General features: G+C 47.8%; 1 protein-coding gene across 4 annotated transcripts in view; it reads right to left on the minus strand.

Moving 5' to 3' along the window:
* Pdzd2 (PDZ domain containing 2) overlaps nt 1–26,461 on the minus strand; it is a 336,232-nt gene that overhangs the window by 70,130 nt on the left and 239,641 nt on the right. For all 4 annotated transcript variants that reach the window (XM_050139075.1, XM_050139076.1, XM_050139077.1 and 1 more), the window contains 4 exons: nt 21,547–22,048; nt 11,532–11,674; nt 8,522–8,654; nt 1,709–1,864 (listed from right to left, as the gene is read on the minus strand). In XM_050139075.1, coding sequence (XP_049995032.1) covers nt 1,709–1,864; nt 8,522–8,654; nt 11,532–11,674; nt 21,547–22,048 — 934 coding nt within the window. The remainder of the gene's footprint in view (nt 1–1,708; nt 1,865–8,521; nt 8,655–11,531; nt 11,675–21,546; nt 22,049–26,461) is intronic.

Consider the following 26,461-nt stretch of genomic DNA (forward strand, 5'->3'; position numbering starts at 1 on the left):
CTCCTGGGGGTGCTGTGACATGGAGCAGCCAGTGGTGTTAGGACTTCCCCTTGTACCGCATTGCAACTTATTTTGTTTTGTTTTTGAAAAAAGTCTCATGTAGCCCAGGCTAGCCTCAGACTCACTATACAGCCAAGAATGACCCTGAATTTCTGACCCAAGTTCTGAGGTTATAGGTGTTTACCACTATGCCTGGTTAATGCGGTGCTGGTGATCCAATCCAGGGCTTCACATGTGACAGGCAAGCACTCTACCAACAAGAGCCACGCCCCAGCTTCCCTTCTAAGAGCTCAAAAACCAGATGCAGGGTCTACAGAGACACCCGGCCAGTCAGGCTCCTTTTCCTCATGCAGCAGACAACTGCTCAGGAGAAACACATCACAACAGATCTTTGCCAAACATAGTCTGGGGCCAGCAGCTCACAGAGATGCAGATGCGCATGCACAGCCAGTGTAAGCCTGGGGTGGGGGGTGGGAGGTGGTGGGGTGGTGGTGGTAGGGGGATGCGGGGACTGGGGGTAGAGGGAAGGGGGAGGGCGCGGGGGCGGCAGTCAATACAGACGGCAGACATGCTCTCAGTCCCTCTGAGGAAGTCAGATTACGAGGTCTAGGAGAGGAGCCTGACTCAGCTATACACGGAGACTTCCACGGACAGAAGAGCACCAGCAGAGGTCCTGGGGCAGGAACACAGGGAGCCACCACGAGGGGCTACGGGAGGGCAGAGCGCAGTTGCTTAGAATTAATGATGAGTCTGGTACAAAGAGTGGTCAGACAGGCAGGCAGAGGATGCGGAGGCTGTGGAAATTAGTTCGTTTTCCACTCTTGCTGAAAGCCAAGGAAGGCCACCGAATGACACCATACAATGTAGAGGAAGGAACAGCCACGGGATCATTTAACCAGCCCCCCTCAACCCTGGTCCTTTAGGATAGGCTTGCTGCCTGCTTGCTTTCTGAGAAAGTTCTTCTTTGAGGAATAAGCAACTTTTTTTCCTCCCCTCAAAAGTAATGGCATTTTCCTAGTAACGATGACAAAAAAAACTGTAGGCTTTCTTCATTTGTTTTCCTCCTGAAGGCCTCACGATCAACAGAGCTCATTTTCCAACGCTTACCCAGTGCTCATGCTACTTAAGTTCAGGGCCCAGAGAGAGACGTCCCAGGGTCTAACTGGCAGAAAGAAGCCTGTCTCAAGAGCAGTAAGGACTTAGACTAAAGGCACACTCTTCACATTTGAGAGAGAGAGATCAGGAATCCACATTGCTTCCTTGTCACAGGATGCCTTCCTGTGCGTGCTATGTTGTAACTGAGCAGTTCCTGCGTGTAGGGGAAGCATTGTAAGCTATGTGGGTGACCTGGCGCACTTAAAATTCAAAGATGTATTCTACACTAATTTGCGTGGTTTCTGCCACTTTCAAGAAGAAATCTGGAAGTTTGTATTTAAGCCTTCGGTTGTTTCTAAGCACCCTCGAGAAGTAGCAAGGGTGTTTCCGTATGCATGAGACAGCATTCTAGAGGCCGATAGACACACACAACTCAACAGCCTGTGGTTTCCGGTTTCAATTTTCTTAAATGAAAGGCATCTCCCTTCCAGACATTTCCAGAACATTCTGAGAAAAACAGAAAAGGAAGGCGCCGCGTTCTTCTCCGATTCCGTCACCCACGTCTTCAGCAAAGCGTCATCCTAGCGCTGGGAACAGCCAGAGGCTCACTTACCGTGCCCCGGACAGTAGCCGAGCCTGTCCCCTCTTCATCTTCCCCGTCTGCCTCCTGGTCTTCGTTGTCAGTCCAGGAGGACACATCCTCCACTGAGCTAGTCAGGTCAGGCAGGCTCTTCGACGTTAGCCTCAGGAGATCCTCCGCTGAGCTCTCCTAAGAGGACACACGAAAGGCTCAGGAATTATCCCCCAGGTACCAGCTGCGGAGGGAAGTCAGCGAGACGAGGCCAGCCACAAGCTCGGACCCAGAGAGCATGTGGCATTTATGATACACATGTGTGGTGTCACCATCCATGTCAGGGGTGGTGACGTGATTGAAAGCCACAACGGTTTTGTTGTTCCTAAAGACTCTGGGTTTCTAAGGCCAGTGCTCCCACGAGCCTCCCTTGCTGCTCTTTAGACGAGTGAAGTCCTCTCACGAGCAGGTCCGCGGTCTCCGCCTAGTGCTCCAGGCCTCCTCCTTCCCTTCCTCTAGTCTCATATTCCACTCAGATCATCTCAAATCCTCCTGGTATTGCCTACCACCCTGTCCCCGGACCACTCACGGTGGTGGCCTACTCGGAAGAGTGGGGGCATTGATTTGCACCATCAGGGCCGTCTCTGGAGGCAATCTGTTAGCCCCTCCCCTAAGACTGGAGGGGCTGAGGGCTGGTGATGCGGCCTGATGGTTGAAGCCCTGGCTTTGATTGACAGACACCACTAATCCGCCCTGTCTTCTCCAGCATCTTTGGCTGCTTCTTTTCAGCCTCTCAACATATATCTAATTCCACTTGTCTTTCTCCCCTGCATGCCTCCTGCTTCCAAGCACCATTTCTATGTTATCACTGAGCACTTAGGCCTAACCCAAACCTCTATTGCCAACAAGATCCTTTTCCCAGACCTACTGTCTATCTTACTTGCACATGCTCAGTAAAGACATCTTGTTACAGACTCAGAATGCCAACCTGAGACACGATGATGCTTTTTCCATGACAACAGCTCTTGAACAAATTGTCAAGACCAATACTAGTACATGGACTCAGTCTCCATTATGTTTAGACTCTAAGACGTGCCCTCTGCTCCTGCACAGAGGTAACCAGGAGCAACCAGGAGCCTGGCACACTTCCTAGCAAGGCTACCAGACACCAAGGCCAGGTCACAGAAAGATGGCACTATTCTCTCCTCATCTCTTTATCCTAGCCACTTCTACAGGAAGGAGAACATACCACAGACTTTGAACCATCAAATTGCTTGCCTCTCTACAGACTGGAGAACAGGAGTCCAAACCAGCTAACAAGTTGTGACAGACATTACACATTTTTAATAATCTGGCGTCTAAAGTCAGCAATGCTTGTCACCAGCTCGATGTCATTTCCAACCCTGAGCAATGTGAAGGACATCCACAATCATTTTACACCAGTAATTGTGAACCCTGCACTGTCTGTCTCTGAGGGAAGAAGTTATTGGGCGAAACTTGAGTCCATTTCTCTTCCGTGTTGTCTGCTCTGTTGGACCATCCACAAGAAAAGAGTTAAAAAAAGAAGGTTCTAACCAGTAAATCACAGAGCAGCCACGTGACAGACTATGCCATGGCTCTCACAGGATGCTATCCAGTGAACAGACCGATTAAAAGCATGTGGAACACGGCCGCGTGTGTGACTACAGACTACATGTGCTCTTATATGACGAAGAGGAAGGCAGTCGCTTCTCGGCTGCTCCCTGAGGAGCTGCACTGCTCAGGGCTTCCCAGCCTCCTTTGCGATATCCTCAGAAGCAGCTCCCGATTCTCGCTGTACAGGAGGGAAACCGGGTTTTAAACATGCAATGACTTTCCCTGAACACACAGCTTTTCTCAGGGAGGAGCTGACATGTAAGCCCCGGTGAGATGGCCCTCCAAGATGCGCTCTGTCTCTTTGAAAAGAAAATATGGGTGCACACATTGCGCGCGCGCGCGCACACGCACACGCACACACGTTTCTAGCTAGACGCACACAACAGTTAGTGGACGGTACTAATGGCAGCATGGGCAGAGCATGATCATCTCTGTGCTTTCTATGTAAGATTTAACAAGCACGGGCTCCTGGTTTATTGCCCATTAAAACCAAGAGTGGAAATAAAGAGCATGAAAGAGAACTTTCTGGCTGCATGATGCCACTAAGAATGTCAAAACCGGGCTGGTGAGAGAGAGCTCAGTAATTCAGAAGACACACTGCTCTTTCAGGGGATCCAAGTCTGGTTCCAGCACCCAAAAGGTGGCTTATTACTGTCTGTAACTCCAGCTCCTGGGGGGAAGTGATGCCTCTGGCCTCCTCTGGATACCTGCATACATGTTATATGCACAATTTATAATAATACAATAAATCTCAAAAGGAATGACATCAAAACTGGGCTGGTGAGATGGCTCAGTAAGGGCACTTGTGGAAGCTTGACCATCAGTGTTCAAGTCCCGGGGGCTCATGTGGTAGAAGGAGAGAACCAATTCCCACAAGCTGTCCTTGACCTCCACTGTGTCTGTCTGTCTGTCTGTCTGTCTGTCTGTCTCTCTCTCTCTCTCTCTCTCTCTTTCTCTCTCTCTCTCTCTCTCTCTCACACACACACACACACACACACACGCACACGCAGAGGAGTAAATAAATAAAAAGTATCAAAATCACCCTGGCTGTCCTGGTTTTGCCTTTCTATTGCTGTAATAAAGAAAATAGACTAAAAGCCTGGTGTGGTGGCGCACGCCTTTAATCCCAGTGCCAGGGAGGCAGAGGCAGGTAGATCTCTGTGAGCGTGAGGCCAGCTTGGTCTACAGAGTGAGTTTTGGGCAGCCAGGGCTACGTATAGAGAACTTTTTTTTTTTAGACAAAAAAAAAAAAAAACCACCAAAAAAGACTAAACAAATTGGGGAAGAAAGGGTTTATTGGCTTAGACGTCCTCATCACTGTCTATCACAAAGGGAAGTTAGAACTCCAGGCAAGGACCTAGAGGCTGAAGCAGAGGCCGTAGCAGAATGCCACTTCCAGGGCATGCTCAAATTGACTTTATAGAACGCAAGGGTACCTGCTCAGCGGTGACCTCCCCACAGTGTGCTGGGCCCCAGGACATCAATCATCAACCAGGAAATGTCTGCACAGACTTGCTTATGGGTCAAATCTTAAGAGGCATCCCCTCCCCCCACCTGAATCTGCCTTTTCCCAGAGGACCCTGACTTACATCAAGTTGACAAAACACTAACCAGGACATTAGCGAATCTGACTTTGCAGGGCAGACATACCTTCAAGTTTTGTGACAAGCGCCCTAGCTCTCAAAGAATAATATTTTACATTTTTTTTTATTGTTTATAGTCAGAAGTCGGAAACTCCCCAATCCTTCATCCCCCAGGTGTGAAGACAAAACAAAAGCCCTGGCTGTCCTATTCTGGCCGGATAAAGAGGAAGAACGGTTAGATGCCGGGGTGGGGGGGGGGACTGAAGTAGGGTGCTCCTCCTTCCTTCCAGACAGCTGGGGGGCAAGGTTAAGAAGCAGCAGCAGGCTGGACAGCTGACAGCCTGAGTATAAACAGGACACATGGTACTGACTGATAGGAGTTCCCTCTGAGGTCCGGGTCAGGTGCCCAGGAGCCCACGGACTGAGAATGGGTTTCTGAAGGTTGCATTCCTCCAAGGACCCCAGCACATGCCCTGGGAGGCAAAGCCTCTGGGAGGAGCACGCGATCTTCTTTGGACACCGTGCTGGTATTCTTTATATAGTCTTTACCTCTGGGGTGGCTGTGCGTATAGAAGCAGCAGACATTTCACAATGCACTGGACTTGGCAGAAAACCGGGGCTTTTGTCTACTGCCGTGGGGCCTCGGGGAAGTTAAATGGCTACTAGGGATTAAATGAAAACCTTTGAATAGAAAGAACACACATCTGCCTCAAGGGACTGGCTTAGAGTCTAGCGAGATGATTTTAATATCTGGCAACCATTATATGAGCTGTCTTCCTTCTTTTAAGGTACAGGATAGGGTAGAGAGCGTGGTATCACAACAGCACAGCTCTGGGCAGAGCTAAGATGTGTGGACACTCCCAGTCAGCCAGCAGCGGGTCATTTTTATCTTTATCTCCCGTTTTCTCCATTGTGGATAACTGTTTAGCATAGGAAAGACACTCCCCGCCCCCTTCACCTTTCAAACTTAGCTGGTGAAAGCAGGCAGCACAGGAATGAGGCTCTGATGTGGTAGCTTGAATCGGTCCCCAGTTCATAGAGAGTGGCACTATTAGGTGTGGCTTTGTTGAAGGAAGTGTGTCCCTGTGGGGATGGGTTCTGAGGTCCCCTTTTTGCAAGCTTTGTCAGTGTGACACTCAGACCACTTCCTGGGTCAAGATGTAGGACTCTCAGCTCCTTCGCCAGCACCACGTTTGCCTGCATGTCACCATGTCCCACCATGATGATAATGGACTGAACCTCTGAAAACGTAAGCCACCCCAATTAAAGGCTGTTCCTTTATAAGAGTTGCTGTGGTCATGGTGTCTCTTCACAGCATTAGAAACCTCAACTAAGACAGATGGTACAAGGCACAGTCTTGGACAGAAACCCACACTTGAGCTGCTCCCTGGCCAGATGTTGGCTGTGCCAATGAAACAGGTTTACTGCGAACACAGGAGTGTGAACAAGACCCAGCGATGCTTTCAAACTTCCGATCTGCTTGGCAAAGAGAGGAGGTGTTTCTGCTTCCCCTGAAGAACCTCCTCCCCCAGTGAGGAGTGATCAGCAGGGGACAGGAAACCCTCAGGACTGCTGTTCTTTCCTTTCCAAGGGACACCAATAGCCCTCTGAGTGTCAAAGACTCAAGGGAAGTTCCCAAGGCTCATGGCACGGCTGGAGGGAGGAAAGGCCTACTGGGAAGAATGGGTCAGCTCTGTCTCTGGGGCTTACAGCCTTCTTCAAGGCTGTGTCCTCACAAACCTAAAGTTCTAGTCGGAGGTCTGGGGTAGAATGGAAGGCAGTTTTTTTCAGACAGCTCAAAATGAAACCCTAAGCTATTTGTTTCATCTATATATTTGCCTTTTGTTACCCGTGAGAGACTTCCCGCAGACACCAGGTCCAAGGGTACACAAATCCCTCTGACAAAATGGTATATTATTTGTATAAAACCTGTATACATTTTTTTTGGTACACTTTAAATCATTCTCAGGTTGTCAAGACAATGTAAATACTCTTTAAATAGCTACTGTATTGTTTAAGGAACAATGCTGGGAGGGGGAGTCTGTTCAGTAAGGATGCAATTGTTGGAATTACTCTCCACGCGAGGTTGGTTGAGCTTATGGATAGAGATTTAGGGACATGGAGAACCAATTGCCCTCTTGAAACTGGCAATAGATCTTGTAATCTAAGAAGGAAAAATATATGGAAACCTACAGATTCCAAGCTCCAAGTAAAAATGGGGAAGCTGGAAAAGGAATTAGAAGTATTGGCAACAGCATCTGTGCAGAGCCAAGATGTGTGTGACCTCACACAGAGTCTCCCCGTCAGCCAATCAGCGGCAGAAACAGCCGCGTGGCTCCACCGTATTCACTCCTGAGTCACATGGCCTTGTGTTAATGGTCTCAACTGGATGACCAAAGGACACAGCAGAAATGAGAGTATGTCTCTTGCCTTCCGCAGACTGGTGGCATCAGCAGCCTTTCTCCAGGGCTGAATGCAGACACTGGGAGCCCATGACACAGCCAAAACATTAGCACACACAGGTGAATGAAGCTCCAACCAGGGGGTTTCATGATCCCATGAAGACAGTGAAACCCAGGAGGGAGAGGCGGCAGCAGAATGGGGTAGACAGAGGGCTATGTGCTTGGCATGGCTGACAGCAATATGACCTCTGCAAGATGGCCGCCACCATGGGTGATCTATTCCACCGTCTTATCCATACAGTGGGGAAGAAGGAAAGATGGACGTGGCCGGACAAATAAGGCCCAGTGCTTCCTCCAAGCTCTAACTCTGGAAGGGTGACTGAACCAGGGCTCCTGTGCTGCCCATGAACAGCCCTGATGCTTCCGTCATTCCAGCCTTAGAAGATGCGTTCCTTTCTGCTCTGGTTTGGATGTGAAGTGTCCACCATTCCCTATCCCCCACCCCAGCCCCAGCTCTGCTGAAGGTGTGGTCCTTGGCACCATGCTCAGAGTGGGGCTTAGGGCCGTGTCAGATGCTAGGGTTCTCACTTGATCAATGGGCAAGCCATCCCACTGATGAATTTGTAATTGGAGTACCAGGAGATGTTTGAAACTGAAGGATGGGGCTGGTTGGACTAAGTGGGTCACTGGTGTATATGTGTGTGTGTGTGTGTGTGTGTGTGTGTGTGTGTGTGTGCATGCACACACCTTGGAAGGGTCTCTTCACGTCTCAGTGTCTTTGCTTCCTGACTGCTGTGGGGTAGACAGCCTTCCTCTGCCCACCACACTTTCCTGCCAGGATGTTTATACCTGGTCATAGGCCCAGCAGTGGATCCGGCTGACCCTAGACTAAAGCCATGAGCCCAAATCATTCGTCGTCTTTGAATTATTTATTTCAGGCATTTCATTATAGTGACATCCAGTCTCCTCCTTCCCTACTCCCCATGCTTCTGCACCTTCTACTCCTTACCTTCTCCTTGGTTCTGTTATGGCTTTTCTAACAGCCGTCTTTTATAACTTGAATAATAGAGCCTACTTCAGTCAAGGGCCTTCACATGCGCTTATCCCGGGAATCAAGGCTACTGCATAGCCCGAGGTAAGCTGTAAGCACGCACACAAGTGTGTCTCATGGGAAAAGCTCACACCCAACTTCACACCACCATCGTAAATGACTAAGAACGACAAAAGCTACCTACCTTGCTGGCCACCACCAGCTGGACCATCCCAGTGGCTGAGCGCAGAATGGCCACAGCTTCCTCGTGGGAGAGCCCGACCAGTAAGTGACCATTGATCACCAGTAGCTCGTCTCCTAAGGACAGCCTGCCATCCCTGAGGAAATGGAGAGGGGGAGAAAACCCCTTGTCAAGACATTCTGGGCTGGAGAAGGGTCATGTTCTAGGAGCTAGGCAAAGTCATGAGCAGGGACAATTGAGACGGGGTGGAAGGAGGAAGATGGTTTGGGGTGGGACTGCTTTAACGTTAGCATCCAGACTCCCGGGAAAAGAGTGAAAATCTCCAGCATTCTTGATGGTCGCTTAGTAATCCACTCGCTCCTAGGCTCAGCCTATCTGACATCGCCGTCAACGACACCTCATCTGGATGGTTATGGCGATAAAGCAACTAAGACCCTTGGGTTTTAGGAGAGTCAAGTCATTCCTTCCCTAATCCTCTCTGTCATCAGCTCGGGGCTATTGCTAAGCTGAGTGCCGACTGTGCCAAGACACGCTAAGCCTACCTGAAGCCCTTCACAGGTCTATGGCCCCCCCATCAGACCGAGGCAGGAATCCTTCTGGGAAACCGGAGGCTGATGCAACATAGTGAATGTCAACACTTCCCTACCCCACCAGCAGAGCTACAGAACCTTGAAGATCAAGTTTTTCAAGGCTTATCCCCCACCCTGGGACTCCACAGAGAAAACTACATAAGCAGGAGGACCAATCACAACAATAAACTGTTGAGTTTGCTTTTGTTACAGGTTTGAGACTTGGCCCATTCCTGTGGTTGTAAAAACTGTTCCTTTTCACTTAAATTGGGGCTCACTCTGGGCTTCCTCCTCACTGGCTGACAGGAGGCTCTGCTGTCACCGGAAATGTCTCCTCAGGGTAGGCCATGGCCCTTAGTGCACACAGCTCTAACATACTGGGCAGGCTTCTACAGTGGATTCCACTGAGCTGGTGATGGTCTGGTTTCCCGTGACCGAAAAGGAGCCTGACACTCAGACAGCAGATCCAGTGAGGTAGAGACCATGGCCTAGGAGTCCACCTTCCTCTCAAGGTTCACCACCACCACCACCCAGGTGCTGCTGGGAAACCTGCACACGCCTTGCACCCTTCTGGGTCTCTTCTGTGTTTTCTCCCAATGAATCCAATAACGTCTCCCCTTTCATCTTTACCTCCCTCTTTCTGCTTTCAACAGCACCTCTCTTGCTGTCTCCTTCCTCTACAGCACACATAATAATCTTTTTTTTATGAGTGTAGACTTTAATAAAAGACAGCAGGCACAAGGGACTTTCAACAGCCTCTGGCTTCTGTCTTCAAAAATCCATAAAGTGGAGCAATGCTTAGGGCCCCACTGGTTATTCAGCACGGTGAAAGAGAGGGATTGGGAAAGTCACGAGGGAGAGAGACACTTGGGAATCTCAAGGAGGTGCATGGGTAGGGGGCTGATCCTATGGGGGGGGGGGGAGGACCTGGCAAAGACAATTCAACAACGGTCCTGGTTTGTTTATTAACACCACCAAAACACCCCAGCCCATTCCTCTCCTTATCCTGCCCTGTAATTCCATTTCTCTCCTCTCCTGTTACTAATTAGAAACCCCACCGATGCGTCATATACAGCAGAGAAGAGAGACACACACCACTCCAGGCTAAGAGGGAAAAGGAAGCCATGGGACAGATTTAGCCGTAGCCCCGAGGGGAAAGTGACAAGAGCATCTCCCACAGAAAGCTTCTCTCTGAGCACAGGAATTTCCCAATTGCCAACCTGCCAGATCAACCAGAACGTAAGACATAGCATTAATGGGAAAACAGCGAGCTGCTCAGAGTTCCTTATAGTATATCAGGAATGCCACGCCGTTCAGGGAGTTTAATGATGCTCATCTGGGTTAAGACAATCCGAGGTCCTAATCTCTTAATAACACTGTCACTTGGATAACTGACAGCCGTAGCGAATCGGCAGCTAGCGGAGTTTTTAGCATCCTGCTATGTGAGGCTGAAGAGCAGGAAGCAGCCTGCTGGTTTTCTGTGCGTAACTCTAGGTCCTTCAGCTACATCTTGAGACAGAGTTTCCCCTCTCAGCCTTGGAAACGCTGATACCTGCTCTGACCTGTCATGTCCCTCTTGGAATCCGGCTAGCTCTCCTGAAGAAATCCCAGCCTAGATAAAAGACAGTAGTCACCTTTCTATCAGCGCAGTTCTCTTTGTATTCTTACCATATACCCATAGGCAGGGCAACCTATGTACAGACCCTACCATGCCTTGTAAACAGTAGATCCCCCACATGAATGGAAGCCATAGCAGGTGTGAAGACCATGCTTGACATTTGAGGATGACTATGGTCCTCACACTCAGATAACACTTTTCATATGTGCTCCAGTTAAATACCGTTCCTCTCATACGTAACACAATTTGTTCAGATAAAAAAATACACTTTCAAGGACCTTTTAAGTTACATGTAGAAGATTCACATTTCTCTTTCCCCTTCCTCGTGTGCAATAGACACATGTGAGTGCAAGCACATGCACGTGTGTGTGTGTGTGTGTGCGTGTGTGTGAAACTCTGACAGATCTGGCACATCTGCACGGCAGCCACATTTTGAGCCAGTATCACTTTCCTGAGTCATCAGTCAGACTCACAGGACTTCAGTGGCATTTTCTTGATAAATCACCACATGTTACTACAGTGACTGCCCGCATTCCAAGGGTTAGGCTGAGCAAGTCATCTAAAAGGGAGTGCAGAGAAATCAAATCTGCTCCACGGTTTAGAATATCCTGAAGTACCCTCCCTAACGAGCCGCTTCCTATGCTCAGAGATGTGTTCCATTAGAACCGCTCTTGTCTGTTTCCCTCCTGGGTTCCCGTGTATCTTTATGAACTGTAATTACCAGAGCTTTGATCAAGCGAAAGGCACAAGCACCCAGCACTGGAGGGAGGGAAGGGGGAGGAGGGAGAAGAGAGGCAGAGGGATGGGGGGAAGAGTTACTAGTCACCTGTGAGCGGCACCTCCTTCCTTCACTTGGGTGACAACGATAGCGTGAGGTGAGCGCTTTGATCCTCGGCCTCCACTAACCTGAATTCCCAGCCCATCTGATTCTTTGAGCAGCTCCATCTTCCATATCCGGCCAACTTCCTCCTTGGAAGAAAAAGGGAGCATGCGTGAAGGACGTTGACAGACACACAGCCCTGACATGGGAAGCGGCCCTGTCATATCAGGCCAAGCTGTCACCAGACAGCACAAAGTCAGCCCAGAAGAAAAGGCCTCTGCTGACCAGCCCAAAGTCTAGAACTTTCTAGAATAACGAAAATGTTCTGTCAGTGTCATTCTGTAGGGAGTCGCGGTACACATGAGGCCATGGAGGGTTTGAAAATGTGTGGTGGCAGCCACGCATCGAATTTTTACTTTCAGTGAACTGGTTAAGTAGCCATCCTACTCACTGGCTCTGACATTATGCATCCTATCAGGTGTCCTGTGGGTAACACATCTTCCAGTTTGGATGTAGGTGCCACCATGTCTACAAACAATGGTTTACTCTGCGATCCTTTTACTTCTGTACACAGCTGCTAAGACATGCAGGAAGGTGAGAGGGCAAAAGCTCAGCTCAGCCTTGGGTACCAGGAAACCTTAAGTAGTTTGCAGGATTCCCTGCCACCCAATACAGAAATAACTTTCCTTGCCTCTAAGGTGAGAGTCATTATTAATTTTTCAAGGTTTGTCATACAGTGTTCAATGAAACATCCACGGGAACTGGTAAGACTGAGCAGACAGATGCATGACAGATGTTGGCAGGGAACCATATACTCCTTGGTGACCATCCCTCATCAGAGATGCATGGGGCCAAAAGGCCTTTAGACTGCTTTGCATTTTGGAATATTTACCCATGTATAATGAGACATTTGGGGTTGGAGTCCAAAGTTAAACATGCAATTCCTTTGTTTCATATCTACCTTACGTAGACTAAAGGTAATATCATTCCATATTTTTGGTAAAACTTGTCATCTTGACTGTGTGTGACCTATCACGAAGATCACAGGGTGAAACTGCTCACTTTTGGTGTCGCAGTAACTTTGGATTTTAAGAGTATTTTTGATTTTTGATGTTAAGATCAGAATCACTTAACCTATCATGTAAAAACCACCACCCTGTAAGAACAAATCAAATTGAAGCTTACACTTCCTTAAAACACATACATGAGAAACCCAGGCAGAAAATTCATGAATTTAATACTGAGTGTTGGTCAACAGGGCAGGTGACGGCATTGATTTGCATGCTACTTAATCATGACAGCATGCTTGAACCTGTATCAAAATCTGTCCTTTATCCAAGGCTGATACCTTATCATAAAATCTTAAAAAAGATTCAAAGTATTTTTGTTGTGTGTGTGTGTGTGTGTGTGTGTGTGTACATGTATGTGAGTGCCCACAGAGACCAGAAGAAGGCATCAAACCCCCTGGACTTGGAGTGCCAGGCTGTTGTAAACTGTATGATGTGGGTTCTGGGAACTGAACTATGGTCCCCTTAACCACTGCACAATCTCTCTAGACTATTTAACATCTTTAAAAGTATTATTTCTTAAACTTTACGCTCAGCTCTGTATATTATTATCATCATCATCATCATCATCATCACTAGTGTTATGGCATGAGTCACAGCACATTCCCCAGCATATGCCTTTGTAATCCATCACGAAGGGGCTCCGTGGAACCACTAGGATCCTGTACAAACAGAGCTCTCACCCCCCTGGAAGCAGGCAACCTGCCCATGAGAGCTTACAAAACAGAAAGAATGTGAAGCATTAAGAAAACCTGAAATACACACTGTCAGAAACTGAAAAGAGACTGCATGAATAGTAAAAGACCCAGATGTTGAACACCCACTGGATGTGCAGCAGTTGGAATGTTTGGGGAAATTATTACCAGGCAGAGACCTGGTAGGCCCTACACTTCTGTACGGGGCGCCGCCATTCCAGCAGCATGCAGCGGTGCCAACTGTCTCCTCCATCCACTGACCACAGGCAAATGCAGCCTGTCTGGCCAAATGCAACTTCAGAAGTCACTGGCTTACCACAGTAGTTCACGAACTTGTCAACGGGCCCCATCCCATCCAATCGCCTTGCTCTGAATGTCACAGTTTTGGTTTGCTGCCTCTGACCTCTGGAACACCTTCCTCTTCTCCATTCAGAAACACTCTCTTTGGCCTTCACCTCTCTCACAGCCCCACCATTTCCAAAAGTTATCCTTGGGAACCAGAACGACTGCCAAGGTAGAAGCTTGCAATAGCTCCAACACAGGAGGCCCGATGTCCTAGCACACATCGCCAGGAAGAACTGATTCAGGAGGTGCTGGTCAGCTACTATGCTGGTCTCTGTCTCCCTGGCCAACATCCAAACAGCCCTCTTGGCGGCCTCCCTGGGCTCAGTAAACAGTGGTTTTCCTTCCCCCACTCCCCACCCCCAGGTTCTAGCAGATAAGACACCGTTCCTTCTCCCCCAGCCAAGGAAATCTGTGGCTCTCCTTTCAAAGAGCAATAGGGTCCATTTACTGGAGTAATGAACTCAAAAGAAAACTCATTTGGTTTTAGCCCAGAGTAGTAAAAATATATCTACCCATTATTAGTACACATCATCTTTTTCCTATCTTGTCCTTGCATTAGGAGAATCATGTAGGTATGGTTCACAGAATGGATGATACTAGACTTGTTCCTCATTTTAAAATGCTTTAAAAGGTAGGACCCATGATTTAAAAAACCAGCATATGAATCTGTGTCCACAGAGATTGAATGTTCTCTGACAGTTTCATGAAGAACACTCATGTGTTCTATAAGCTCCTGAACCCAACGCACATAGCTAGATGAAAACACATCAGAGGGTAAGGGGTGGCCCGGCAGGTGAAAGGGCTTGCTATGTAAGCCCAGTGTTTGATCCCTGGAACTCATATTTAAGAAAACAGACATGGAGGCATGCATGTGCAATTCCAGGACTCTTGGGGTGAGGTGAGAGGCAGAAGTAGGAGACTCAGCTGGAGACCCATGTGCCAGTCAACTCGGAGTAGTCAGTGCAGAGACAAGAGAGACTCCGCCTCAAAGCAAAGAGGAGGCAATGGTCATGTGACCTCCACATGCATACTGGGGCACAAGTGCCTACACACACACACACACACACACACACACACACACAGTTCACAAGTTATAAACCACTTCAACTAATCTAGATAAAACCAGGCTTCTTTGCCAGGCGGTGGTGGCGCACGCCTTTAATCTCAGGAGGCAGAGAGTAGGTAGATCTCTGAGTTCGAGGTCATCCTGGTCTACAAGAGCTAGTTCCAGGACAGGCTCCCTTAAACAAAAATCATACTGTTTCCAACTGCCTACTTACAGCTGCATTCTGGTATCTAATTCAGACCTCAGCAGGGTCAAAGCAAGACTCCTCCCTCCTATGCCTAGATTTCCCTGCTCAGGAGGAAAGGGGCATCCACCTGCTGCCTGAGATGCAGAGGACATGTCAGCACCAACTCCACCTGTGATCGTCATTATTTCCCACATCTGAACCACTAGAGATCTGTAGGGCCCTACTTTCAAAATAGATCCCATACGTACCTTCCCCCGCCCCCCCCCCCCACCTCTTCCCAAAGCCACCAGCGTCTCTGGCTGGAGTGACAAGCCTGTCTCGGGTCTCTTCCTTTACTAATCTGTTCTGCAGGAATCCAGGTCATGACACTCCCTGCTCATACCCTTCTCCAGTGCTTAGCCTAGCCATGGCCTGGGAACAAGTCCATGTTGTGGGAACAACACTGTGTTGGGCACCCACCGTCTGCAGGGCACTTTACATTGGTAAACTGTCATGGGCTGTTTGAGCCTATTGAGGAGCTTGTTCTTGAAGGGGGCTTGTACCCCCCCATTTCAGAGCCAAGTTCATCTCAGAGTGTCTTCTGTGGCACCTTGTCTGGGGATGAGATGACTACCCTAACGCCATAACCGGAAAGGCAGAACAGCACAAGGGTAAAAACTCTGTGTCCTGGAACATGAACCAATTCCAAAGGAAACATTAATATTGTCTACCCACGGGGTAAAATTGCCTACGGTAGGGAGGGGAGGCAGGGAGGGGAGGCTGGAAGGTCAGCCATTGGAAGCTCAGCCATGAAGAGAAAGTTCAGTCAAGACCCCAAGCCGAGGGTCTCAATGTCCCCAGTTTCTGCTGGACACTGTGAGCTCCAGGTTTGATGGCGTTATCTCTATCTGTTGCCCATTTGTTCTTTTTCTTGGAAGCCTCACTGGAGGGGCTACTAATCTCCTTGGCATTCTCTTTATTGGGAACTCCAGCTGGGTGCCTTAAAGGGGATTCCCCATCTGATTTCTGCTGGATGTTCTGAGTTCACAGTTTAACGATGTTTTGTTAGCTCTCTATCTAATTTGCTATGTGCTCTTTGACTCGGGCTGGCTATACGCTTAACAGCTTGCTCAGTGAAAAGGACTATGGTCGTCAAAGATCATCCTCTGGATTGCGCAGAACACCTTTATAAGCTAGCCGGTCTAACCTGGGTCCTCTCCTAGGGCCCTTTCTCATTCCTGGAATACCCTATTGCCCCTGCTGTTGGCAGCCGCTTCTGCTGATTCTCCTGAGACCTTCTTGTAGGCTGTTCTTCCAGGAAACAGCTCAGCTCACATACCACCTCTTCAGGGAGCTTGTCTTTGTGACACCTGATATCAACTATCCCAGTGGGTGACAGGCCCTGCCATCTCCCTCTTCCCCTTGGTTTAGTTGACTGATGGCACTTGTCATTACCTGGTATTCTATAAGCTTCTTTATTGCTTATAGTCCCTTCTGTGCTGTAAATGCCACTGAGACGGGAATCTGGTCTAGCTCACCAAATGGAATTGCTAGCAACTAGAACAGAACAATATTCCATAAGTGTAGAGGAATTAACCCGTCTAGTGCTTATCCACAATCCTACAGTTCTCTGGACACCACCGAGATAGACATTAAGAGGTTCTTCCAGAAGGGAGACCCGTATGTTTGCCAATAATCAGAACGTGGACACAGATCTAGCTGTAGAGACAACTGAATTCCAAGACAGGCCCTGTCTAGACAGACGGCTTGGCTGTTAGTTTTCTATTACAATGACTTAAAAGGGCAATGATGCTCTGAGTTCATGGAGGAAAAAAAGCCAAACAATGAAAAACAGGCTGCTGTGGACTTCTGTCCTAACGTCAGAGTGCTAGCCTTTCCTGTGACCCACGACTACTGTGTGAGTTCACACATGCCGCGTTTTGGCTGAAGCCAGCATGGGGATTTATTTACTAAAACAGGGCGGCACATTAGAGAGCTGCCATGCAGCATTTAAACGGCCTCATTTCTACTGGAAGCCAAAATAGCCTTTTACAACAGCATCTTTGCCCCAAATGTGAGAAGACACATCATCCAAACAGAATTTCACTGCAGTTAATGTCTTGGCCTGCACTGCAAACCTATTCTGAAACCATTTGTTTATCCCTTCTTATTTAGGATGATCAGTAAGAAATAAATGTGTGATCACAGTGTCAGGGGCTTAAAGTCCCTTAGTCATCAGACCACAGTGCTCAACGTAGAGGCAAGAAAACAGCCCAGAGAAAAGCCAAGGAAGCTTTGGAGGTCACAGAGATGTGGAACTGGGGCTAGAAACCATGGTCCTATCTAATCTTGGTGTCTCTGGGCATCTTCTTTAATAAGGATGATGTGGGATTCCACTCTGTATGCTATGAATGTGTTTTATTACCATTGGTTTTAGCCAATGACTTAGCAGAGCAAATCCAGGCAGGAAATCCAAACAGAGTTATATAGAGAGAGTAGTCAGAGTCAAGGAGATGCCATGTAGTTGCCCAAGAAGCAAGAGGTAACAAACCATGACCTTCATGGTAAAATATAAAATAGAAATGGGTTAATTTAAGATGTAAGAGCTAGCTAGAAATACGCCTGAGACATCAACCAAATAGTGTTGTAATTAATATAATTTCTATGTGATTATTCAGGTCTGGGTGGCCAGGAATGAATGAGCAACCTCCGCTTACATCAGGATATACAGAGCACTTTGTGTACACGGCCCTGAGCTAGAACTGGTGACAAGGAGACATATAAGTCTCTGTCCTTCAGAATTAAATAGGAACATGGGGATACCACCAGCTAAATGGTCACTAGGATATGTTGAATTGTCATGTGCCAATGGGCAGGGGGTGGGACAATGCAGGAACCCAGGATGAAGAGGCCTGATAATGAACAGGTTGCCAGAAGGCCACAGAGGTCTCTTGCAGGACCTTGAAGGAGGAAGGAAAAGGCAAGCTGGAACCTGCACAGAGAGCAGAGCATCCACTGCCTGTGTGGGAGGCTTGAAGAATGGAACTTTCAGAGCTGCCGAGATGGCTGCCTGTTGCCAAGCCTAACGACCTCAGTTTGAGCTTCAGGACCCATGGTGGCAGGAGAGAACTGACTCCTGAGAAGTTGTCCTCTGACAACTTCAAGTGTCTACATTTGAACTGTGGCAAGTATTTGCAGCCGGGCATGGTGGGTGCCTGTCACCTCAGCACTGGAGATGCTGAGGCAGGTGTTAGGAGTTCATGGCCAGCCTGAGCTAGGTAGTATCAGGCCTCCCAGAAGTGGGTAACAAGTCCTGTTTCCAAAATCAAAACAAAATCGTTAAAAGGAAATGAATTTCCTATTGCTCTGCTAAGAGAGTGCGGAGTGGGAAAGCAATGACTTGGGATTTATTTTAATGTAATATTTTCTTAGAATAAATAAGTCTATAAAAAAGAAGAACCTGCCAAACAAAATGGTCTGACCGGGCATTGTAGGCCTTTCCTGTAACTTATTAAGTCTCCATGGATGTATTAAATCATTAGTAAAGCAGAAACGGAATTATACTGACATGTCAACGCTCCTATTATTCAGACGGAATGGAATTCCCCTCCCCAAAGACTTAAGAGGTAAGTAGCTATTTTCTGGAAATTCCGTTTTGGCGTGACCTTGGTCTCAACTGTGCTGGAGGAAAAATAAAAAACCCACTCGCTGCAGCCCGAGAACCCAGTCAGTCTTCACAAAGGGCTATGCCAAGGGTTGCTGATGTGGAGTCGGGGAGCTTTGAGTGAAGAACTCATCAGCAAATGCTCCAGCAAAGAAACTTCTGGGTTGGTGGGTGGTAGCACAATCCCTGAAGCCCATTCTCACTTTCCAACATCCACAGTCTGACCGGAGTCAACCGTCAGTCTGTGCATTATGAATCCTTAGAAAAACCCCCAATTGCAGATGACAGCTCTTTCCTTCTAAAAAGATGTGGCTTTGAACAATTGTCCCATACGGCTGAAGGGATGATGGCACAGTGAGTAAAGTCCCTGACAACCTGAGTTCAGCCCCTGGACCACAACACGTGGGAGAAAAGAACTATCTCCTTCAAACTGTCCCACAGTTCCCACGGCAAATAAAAATGTGCAAAATGTAATTTTTTTTAAAAAAATGTTCCTAATAGTAATAGATTAGAATTTGCAATTGGAAAAGATTTTTTTAAAAAAATCTTTACACCTTCTCGGTCATTTTACCTTGAGCTCCAAAAGCAGGCAAGAGGGACTGTGGCATATGGAGTCTTCACAGTCTAATCGAGAAATTCAATTTAATGTCTCCTCTCTCTCTCTTTCAATTAAAGTGAGTGGGGGATGGGAGCTTTCCTATAAGTTTGGTGTTTTTCTTTTTCATTTTTCTTCTTCTTTACAAATCATCCCCAATTATTCCCATCCTATCCAGGACATTAAAACCATTTTTTTTCTTTAAACACTGAGATTCAACCTCCTTTGGCACCCAGACCCTTGAAGCAGTCCAGGAAGCCAACACGATCCACCTGGAAGTTTTCATCGTCGACACTCTGTGGAGACACAGTCTAATCCCCATGGGGGAAAGACCATTAAGTGAGCATCCAGAATACTAGTGCTCTTAGTGCTGGGGTGGCAGAGTTTATTCTCTTGTTTAATCTTTAGACCTCCTGGGGGAACCCCAGAAAGTGAGCAGAAGCACTGATGGTTTTTTCTCATCTGTTCCTCCATCCAGCCACAGGGAACGCTGCCTCTGTCTAGAGCTTTCTGTGGATGAGAGAGGGGTCATTTGTTCTGAATCCTGCCTTAGCATCCAGGCACGCCTGGCCCCGCCCCCTGGGGGACCTGGCAGTCACCCCACATGCAGGGCAGGTAGTACCCTGTCCCTTTAAAAGGAGGAACTCTGCCTACTTCTGTTTCTTCTGTTCCTCTCTTTCTCTGCATTTTTCTGTCTCTCTCTCTCTCTCTGTCTCTCTCTCTCTCTCTCTCTCTCTCTCTCTCTCTCTCTCTCTCTCTCTCTCTCTCTCTCTCTCTCTCTCTCTCTCTCTCTCCCCCTTCCCTTCCTCTCTCTTCCTCTCTCTTCTTTCCCTCTCTTCTTTCCCTTCCCCCAATAAAATTCCTGATTTAAGCTGTGTGCATTGCATGTTCGGTGGTTTGGACGCACCTGCCAAGGTCTAATCTCACGCAGAATCATAACAAAACTATAGAAGGAACTGCACCAAACAGCCATATGAATCCATTCGCTCCCAGGGCTCTTTTCCGCAGCACCTAAACCAGACACTTCCACACCTCCACTTCTGCCTTTCACCCCTCCAGGTGTTTTCCGAGTCAGAGCAGCCAGTCAGCGCCCACTCAGGAAGCTATCGCTTCCATAACACCCTCTGCCAAGAGGATTCATGTCCCAGGCATGTCCGCCCTACAGAAACGTAACTCCTAAGAAAGGATGCCGGTGGAAACACCTGAGATGGAAGTTCACCCATCCTAGTCCCCTTTTTACTTCCGTAAGGACTGATCTCAACCGTGACAGAGAACGCACTCAGATGAGATTTCGGTAAGACGCTTCTGTGTGCCGCTGGAATTTACCAGTGTAATAACATGATCTCATAAAAATAGCGCCGGCTTTGAACTGTTAAAAATAAATGCAGATGCTTCCCTGTGCCGGCCGCCCTTCCTGTGTCACGCTGAGCCTGGGACGCCCGCATTATCATCTGCCACCAGGAATCTTTGGCCTTGAAGTAGCAATTTCTCTGTGACAGTCGTGATGGATAACCAGGCAGCGCCATGCTTTATCTGGGCCTCAGAGGGCTCGAATGTTAGCACACAAGGCTTCAATTTTCCACTTAGGATCACTTCACCGGCTCCTTAAGTGGGATAAGATGACTTGAGCTTCTTCTGTTGTTGGTAAGGCTCTGATCATTTATCTCGATGAGTTTGTTGCCTTCTAAGTACAAGGCTATCTTAGGTCTATTTTTTTTTTAAATAAGTTGAAAACACTATGTTAAACTTCAGATTCTAGGACCAAGGAAATAACTGCTTGTTATAATATACACTATATTATATAGTATATATAATATATAATATAATAACAGTAAATGCTTGCCTTACAAGCATGAGGACACAATTTCAATGCCCAAAATCCATATAAAAGTCTGGACATGGTAGCATGTTGGAGAATGGGAGTTAAGTGGATTCTAGGGCTTGTCGTCCACTCAGCTTAACCTGTCTGGTGAGATTCAGGCTGCTGGAAAGTCACAAGGTGGAGGGCACCTGAGGACTGATACCTTTCATTGTCCACTAGCCTCCACACACGCGTTCATATGTGCACATGTATGTACATGTAGGCCCACAGTGTTCATATGTATACATATATTTACACGTAGCCTCCACACAGTGTTCATGCGTGTACGTGTGACCTCCACACATGTGCTCACATGTGCACATGCATGCAATATAGCCACACGTGTTCATATGTGTACATGTGTGTACGCGCGGCCTCAACACATGTGTTCATATGTGTATGTGCGTGTATGTACATGTAGCCTCTTTGCACGTACTCATATGTGCACATGTATTCACACACCAAAAGATGGACAGACAGGCAGGCATGTATGCATGCACACATGCATGCATGTTCAGAAAAAACAAAAGAGATCAGATTCAATGATCCAACTGCACCTTACCCGAGCCAGGCAGTCACTCGACTGGAAGTCTGTTTTGCCAGTCTTTGAGGAACGGCATTTGTCATTGCTGGTGTCCAGAGGAGCTTCTGTATTTGGAATTTTGAGTTCTGCCCCTCTGTCCCCTTCTGAGCTCTCCAGATGGGGTCCAGCCGCATCCTTGAGAGAATGCGGGCCACTCTCTAGCTCAAAGCCATGGCCGTTTCCGAGTTCGGGGTCTGTGCTGTTCTCCAACTCAGAATTGGGGTCATCGGTCACATCACAGCTGCTGCTGCTCTTGGGTTCTTCAGGGGCCTTGTTGATAGGGGGTCTGGAAATGACCCCAAACTTTCTTGTTCTTTTCCCCTTCTTGGAAGTTTGGTCACCCAGCTCCAAGGTAGGTGTCTCTCCCAGTTCCGAGCTGTTGCCGCCGTTGCCATTGTAAGTCAGGTGGGCTTTGTGCTTGAAGCGCCGCAGCATGATCAGGTAGATGAAGCCGCCATTCCAGCACTGTTCAGCCAGGTAACTGTAACACACAGACACGCGCGGTTAGATGCCAGCCCTTCCTGGACACAGTGTCAGCATCTAGCCAGGGCCTGGTGACTGAAATCCTGGCCAGGGGACTGAGGCACTACATCTCACCATATCCCATTGTTGATACTGAAATGATCCCCAATAATTCAAGCAAACAGAAGATCCCACAGACTAGAAACTTCTAATTTATCTCTCCTAGAATCAAGAGCCCAAGCTGGGTTTTTCTACAGCAGAGTCAATCCCAACATAGTATTAAAAAAACTAAGATTCTTTTTATGCTGTTTGTTTTGTAGTGCTGATGAATGAATCCAGCGCCTCCTGTGTGCTAGGCAAGCACTCTACCTCCGGGCTCTACCTCCAGTCCTTAAAAAAGAAAAAAAAATTCTTAGAGGTTGGAGAGATGGCTCTGCAGTTAAGAGCACTGGCTGTTCTTGGAGGACCCAGGTTCAATCCAGGACCCACATGGCAGCTCACAACTGTAACTCCTGTTATGGGGGATCTGACACCCTCAGTCAGACATACATGCAGGCAAAGCACCAGTGCACATAAAAAATAAAAAGTCAATAAAAAGAAAATTTTTGTAGGAGAAGTAAAGTCTACTATTCCTTAGCATAGCAGTGCAACCATAGTGGACAACATTTAGTTGTATGTTTCAAAGTTGCTAGGAGAGGGTTCTGAGCATTCCAAAAGAAAAGACCAATCCTGGAGGTGATGGGTGCCAGTTATCTTGATCCGATCATTGTGATGTGTATTTGAAAATCCCACTTTATATCCCGCAGGTACACATGATCACGCATATTTAAGCAGGCGAAGAGACTGAACCAAAATATAACCTCCACTATGCAACAATCTCTTGCACTAGAGTTACACACCACTCCCATCTGTGTGCAGCTGATGGGGATACAATCCCCAAAGCAAAGAACAGATGGGGGGGGGGCTGGCTGGAGAGATGGCTCAGTGGTCAAGAGCACTTGTTGGTTGTGCCGAAGACCTGGGTTCAGTTCCCAGCACCAGCTGGAGCCCACAACCATCTGTAGCTCCAGGTCCAGGGAAGCCAATGATGTTCTGACTTCTCCAGGCACGAGGCATGTACAGGGCCCACATACACACAGATGGACAGAACACTCATACACATCAAAAATAAAATAGATTGAAAAAAGATAATAAAACAGGCTGGAGAGAGTATGAGTTCTGATTTTAGACTGAGAAGGAAACGATCAGTTCGATAAGAACTTCTGCCGGCAGCAGATGTGCTGAGAACAGGCCCAACGCTGAGCACAGACGTGGCATTCATGTGTTGCTTGCTAAGGATGCACTGGCAGCCACGTGTGGTTTTTTTCTTGATAATGGCTCTAGTTTAGGCTGCTCATAGCATCCATGGACTGCCTTTCCAGGGAGGAGAAAGACATGGGACAAGGACAGAGAAAGGCATCGGAAACCACCAACCAGGACAGTTGGAGGAGTAGGGATCCTCAAAAGAGAGAAGGTGGGTCACAGCTAGTCACCTTTCTGTGTATTTGAGGGTCGGCACATATGAAGCCGCGAAGACAACAGAACTGAGAGAATGCGCGCAAAGTGCGATGCAGTATCTACCCCGGAGCTTCAAGACTAGGGAGAAAGGAAGCAAGGAGCTGTTGGTATTCAGGATCTCAGATCATTAAAGCTACAGTAAAGACTTTCCTCAAAGTCAGGAAGTGAAGACACACTGGACCTGCCACTCCCCAAGAAGATAAATATACACAGATCCCCCAGAGATCCTGGGGAAATGCCTATATACCGCTGGAATTTTGCCACCTCCTACACATCACCGGGTTCCCAAGCAAAGAGTGTCAACAACTAAATCCTTCATAAACCCAACCTGCTTCTGGCCTTCCTATGCACACAAAACCAAGATAGACAAAAAAAAANAAAAAAAAAAAAAAAAAAAAAAAAAAAAAAAAAAAAAAAAAAAGCCCGGAGGCTATGTGGCCTCCATCCTCAGTAAGCGAGAAGTAAGAGAAAGAGGCTTGGGAAGCGTACAAAGCCACCTGCTCTCTCCCGAGGCAGTGCTGACTCCTAAGAAGAGGATTGTGGGTAAGCAGACATTAAGATGGCCTTCTGGGATTTTGTCACCAGGAAAAATCAGATGGGAAAGCTGAGCTGTCAGCATGTGGGAAGGAGGGTGGGCCATCTTCCCTGTCATCTCACCGTGAGCTTCCATGCCAGCAACATGCTGGTGACAGAAAGGGAAGACGTAGTGACTGGATTGCTAGGAATATGCTCTAGTCCAGTTGGAAGGATCTCCACACCAAATAGTCAGATCAGTGCCATGGGACTGGGGATATGTATTCTCTCTCTCTCTCTCTCTCTCTCTCTCTCTCTCTCTCTCTCTCTCTCTCGCGCGCGCGCGCGCGCACACACACACAGTCGCTCTCTTTCACACATACACACACACTCACTCTTTTCGTGTATGTGGGATATATGCTCCATACAGATATTTTCTTTAGTACCAAAAAGGCTGCCCCATAGTTTTGAAGTACAAGGCCTACAGTATCTTTCTCCATACGTGTTCTCATGGATCTTGTGGGTGCTCCAAGAACCTTGGAAGGTGCCCCTGATGGAGACGACATTTGACTTTTCTACAGGGTCCACGCTGGGCAAAACTATAAAGCCAAAAATAGTTTATCTCCACTTTTGCCCCATCTCTCTGCCTTCTTCTGGCTTCCTGGCAATAAATAGCACTTTGACACCGTACAGGAACTGTGAGACGGGTTGTTTTATCCCTTCCTGGACTCTGGATCTCAGAAGCTCATCTCAAAGACAATGAGTAATTAATTGAATTATGGACCCTATAATAAGCCAATGAGAAAGACACTTTTGCTGGGGGGGGTCATTTCCTTAGAATTCTTAAATCACTTTGCATCTAACAGACCCATATTCTCTGTCTCTGTGCATCCAAATGACTTACCTATTCTCTCCAATACTTTCCTATAATTCATGCACTTAAGCCCCTTGTATGTTTAGCAGGATTCTTATCTAGCATTAGAGGTATGTGTGCCCGTGTAGGTGTGCATGTGTGTGCATGTGGAGGTGTGTATGCATGTGTTTGTGTGCATGTGAAGGACATGAAGGACCAAGGACAGACAACCTTGGGTGTCCTTCCTCAGGTGCTGTCCAGCCTTCTGCCCCCCAACACAAGATGTCTCACCAGCTTGGTCCTTACCATGAAGGCTGAGTTGGGCAGTGAGACCTCTTTGCCTGGCCCTGGGATTACAGTGTATGTCACCATGCCTGACAATTTTCTTTGCCTTGTACTGACGTCCTCCTGGGCTGTGCAGCAGCCCTTTACCAACCTAGCTGTCTTTCCACCTCCAGCCTTAGCAACCTTACACTGAACTTCCAAATCAGCGGGTCTTGGCTTTGGGCTGTTTGAACAGAACTCTGAGCCCTGGCTATTCCTCAAGAAAAGGGGTTTATCTTGGCTCAGGATGCTGAAGGCTGTGGAGTTAGGTTGGGTGGGCACGTTTCACAGGGGCCTTGAGCTGCTTTAACTTGGGGGAGGGGGGGGGGGGGCGAGGGGTGGAGGGGGGGGGGGGGGGGGGGGGGGGGGGGGGGGGGGGGGGGGGGGGGGGGGGGAGCAAGGGTTGGGGTCAGTTTATAGCAGTCAGCTCTGGAGGTAACCTCTCCAGTCCCATGAGAATAAACAGTCAGCGACAGAGGCCTGAGTGCACTCACAACTCAAGCCCCTCCTACCAGACCTCCAAGCAGGGCCAGAAGCAGTGACCAGCCTTAACTGGAGCTTTGCTGGGAACACACTGCGGTGCTGCAGCTGAGAAAGGAAGAACTGGATGCAATGAGTGATGTCTGAGGGTTAGAAAAATGGATTTCCTTTTCACAAAAAGGCCTACGGTTTTTCAGGCACATCTCTATGATAGTGTCTCGAATCTCCACGCCCCAAATTTAGATTTTTCCTTTGGCAAACAAAATTATGAATTCAATTAAATTTTTATTTTAACTTTCCTAGGATGACTTTAAAATGAAGAAAGGCCAAATTATCTGATAATGAGGATTTATTATATTTTATTTGATTTTATTGTGTATAGCTGGTTGGTGCTGGTGCACACCTTTAATCTCAGTACTTAGGAGGCAGAGGCAGGTAGATCTCTGAGTTTGAGTCTAGCCTGGTCTACAGAGATAGTTCAGGACAGACAGACAGTGTTATATATAAAGAAACCCTGTCTTAAAAAAAAAACAAAAACAAGAAAGTGAGTGTGTATGTATGTATCTGTATGTGAGCGTGTCTGTGCATGTGTGTGGGTGTGCATCTGTTTGTGAGCATGTCTGTGCATATGTGTGGGTGCAGGTGCCAGTGGAGGGCAGAAGAGGGCACCAGACACCCCCTGGAGATGGAGTTACGGGCAGTTGA

This window comes from Alexandromys fortis, unplaced genomic scaffold, assembly GCF_014885135.2.
Source record: "Alexandromys fortis isolate MF-2015 unplaced genomic scaffold, M_Fortis_MF-2015_v1.1 scaffold_37, whole genome shotgun sequence".
Taxonomy (NCBI): Eukaryota; Metazoa; Chordata; class Mammalia; order Rodentia; family Cricetidae; genus Alexandromys; species Alexandromys fortis.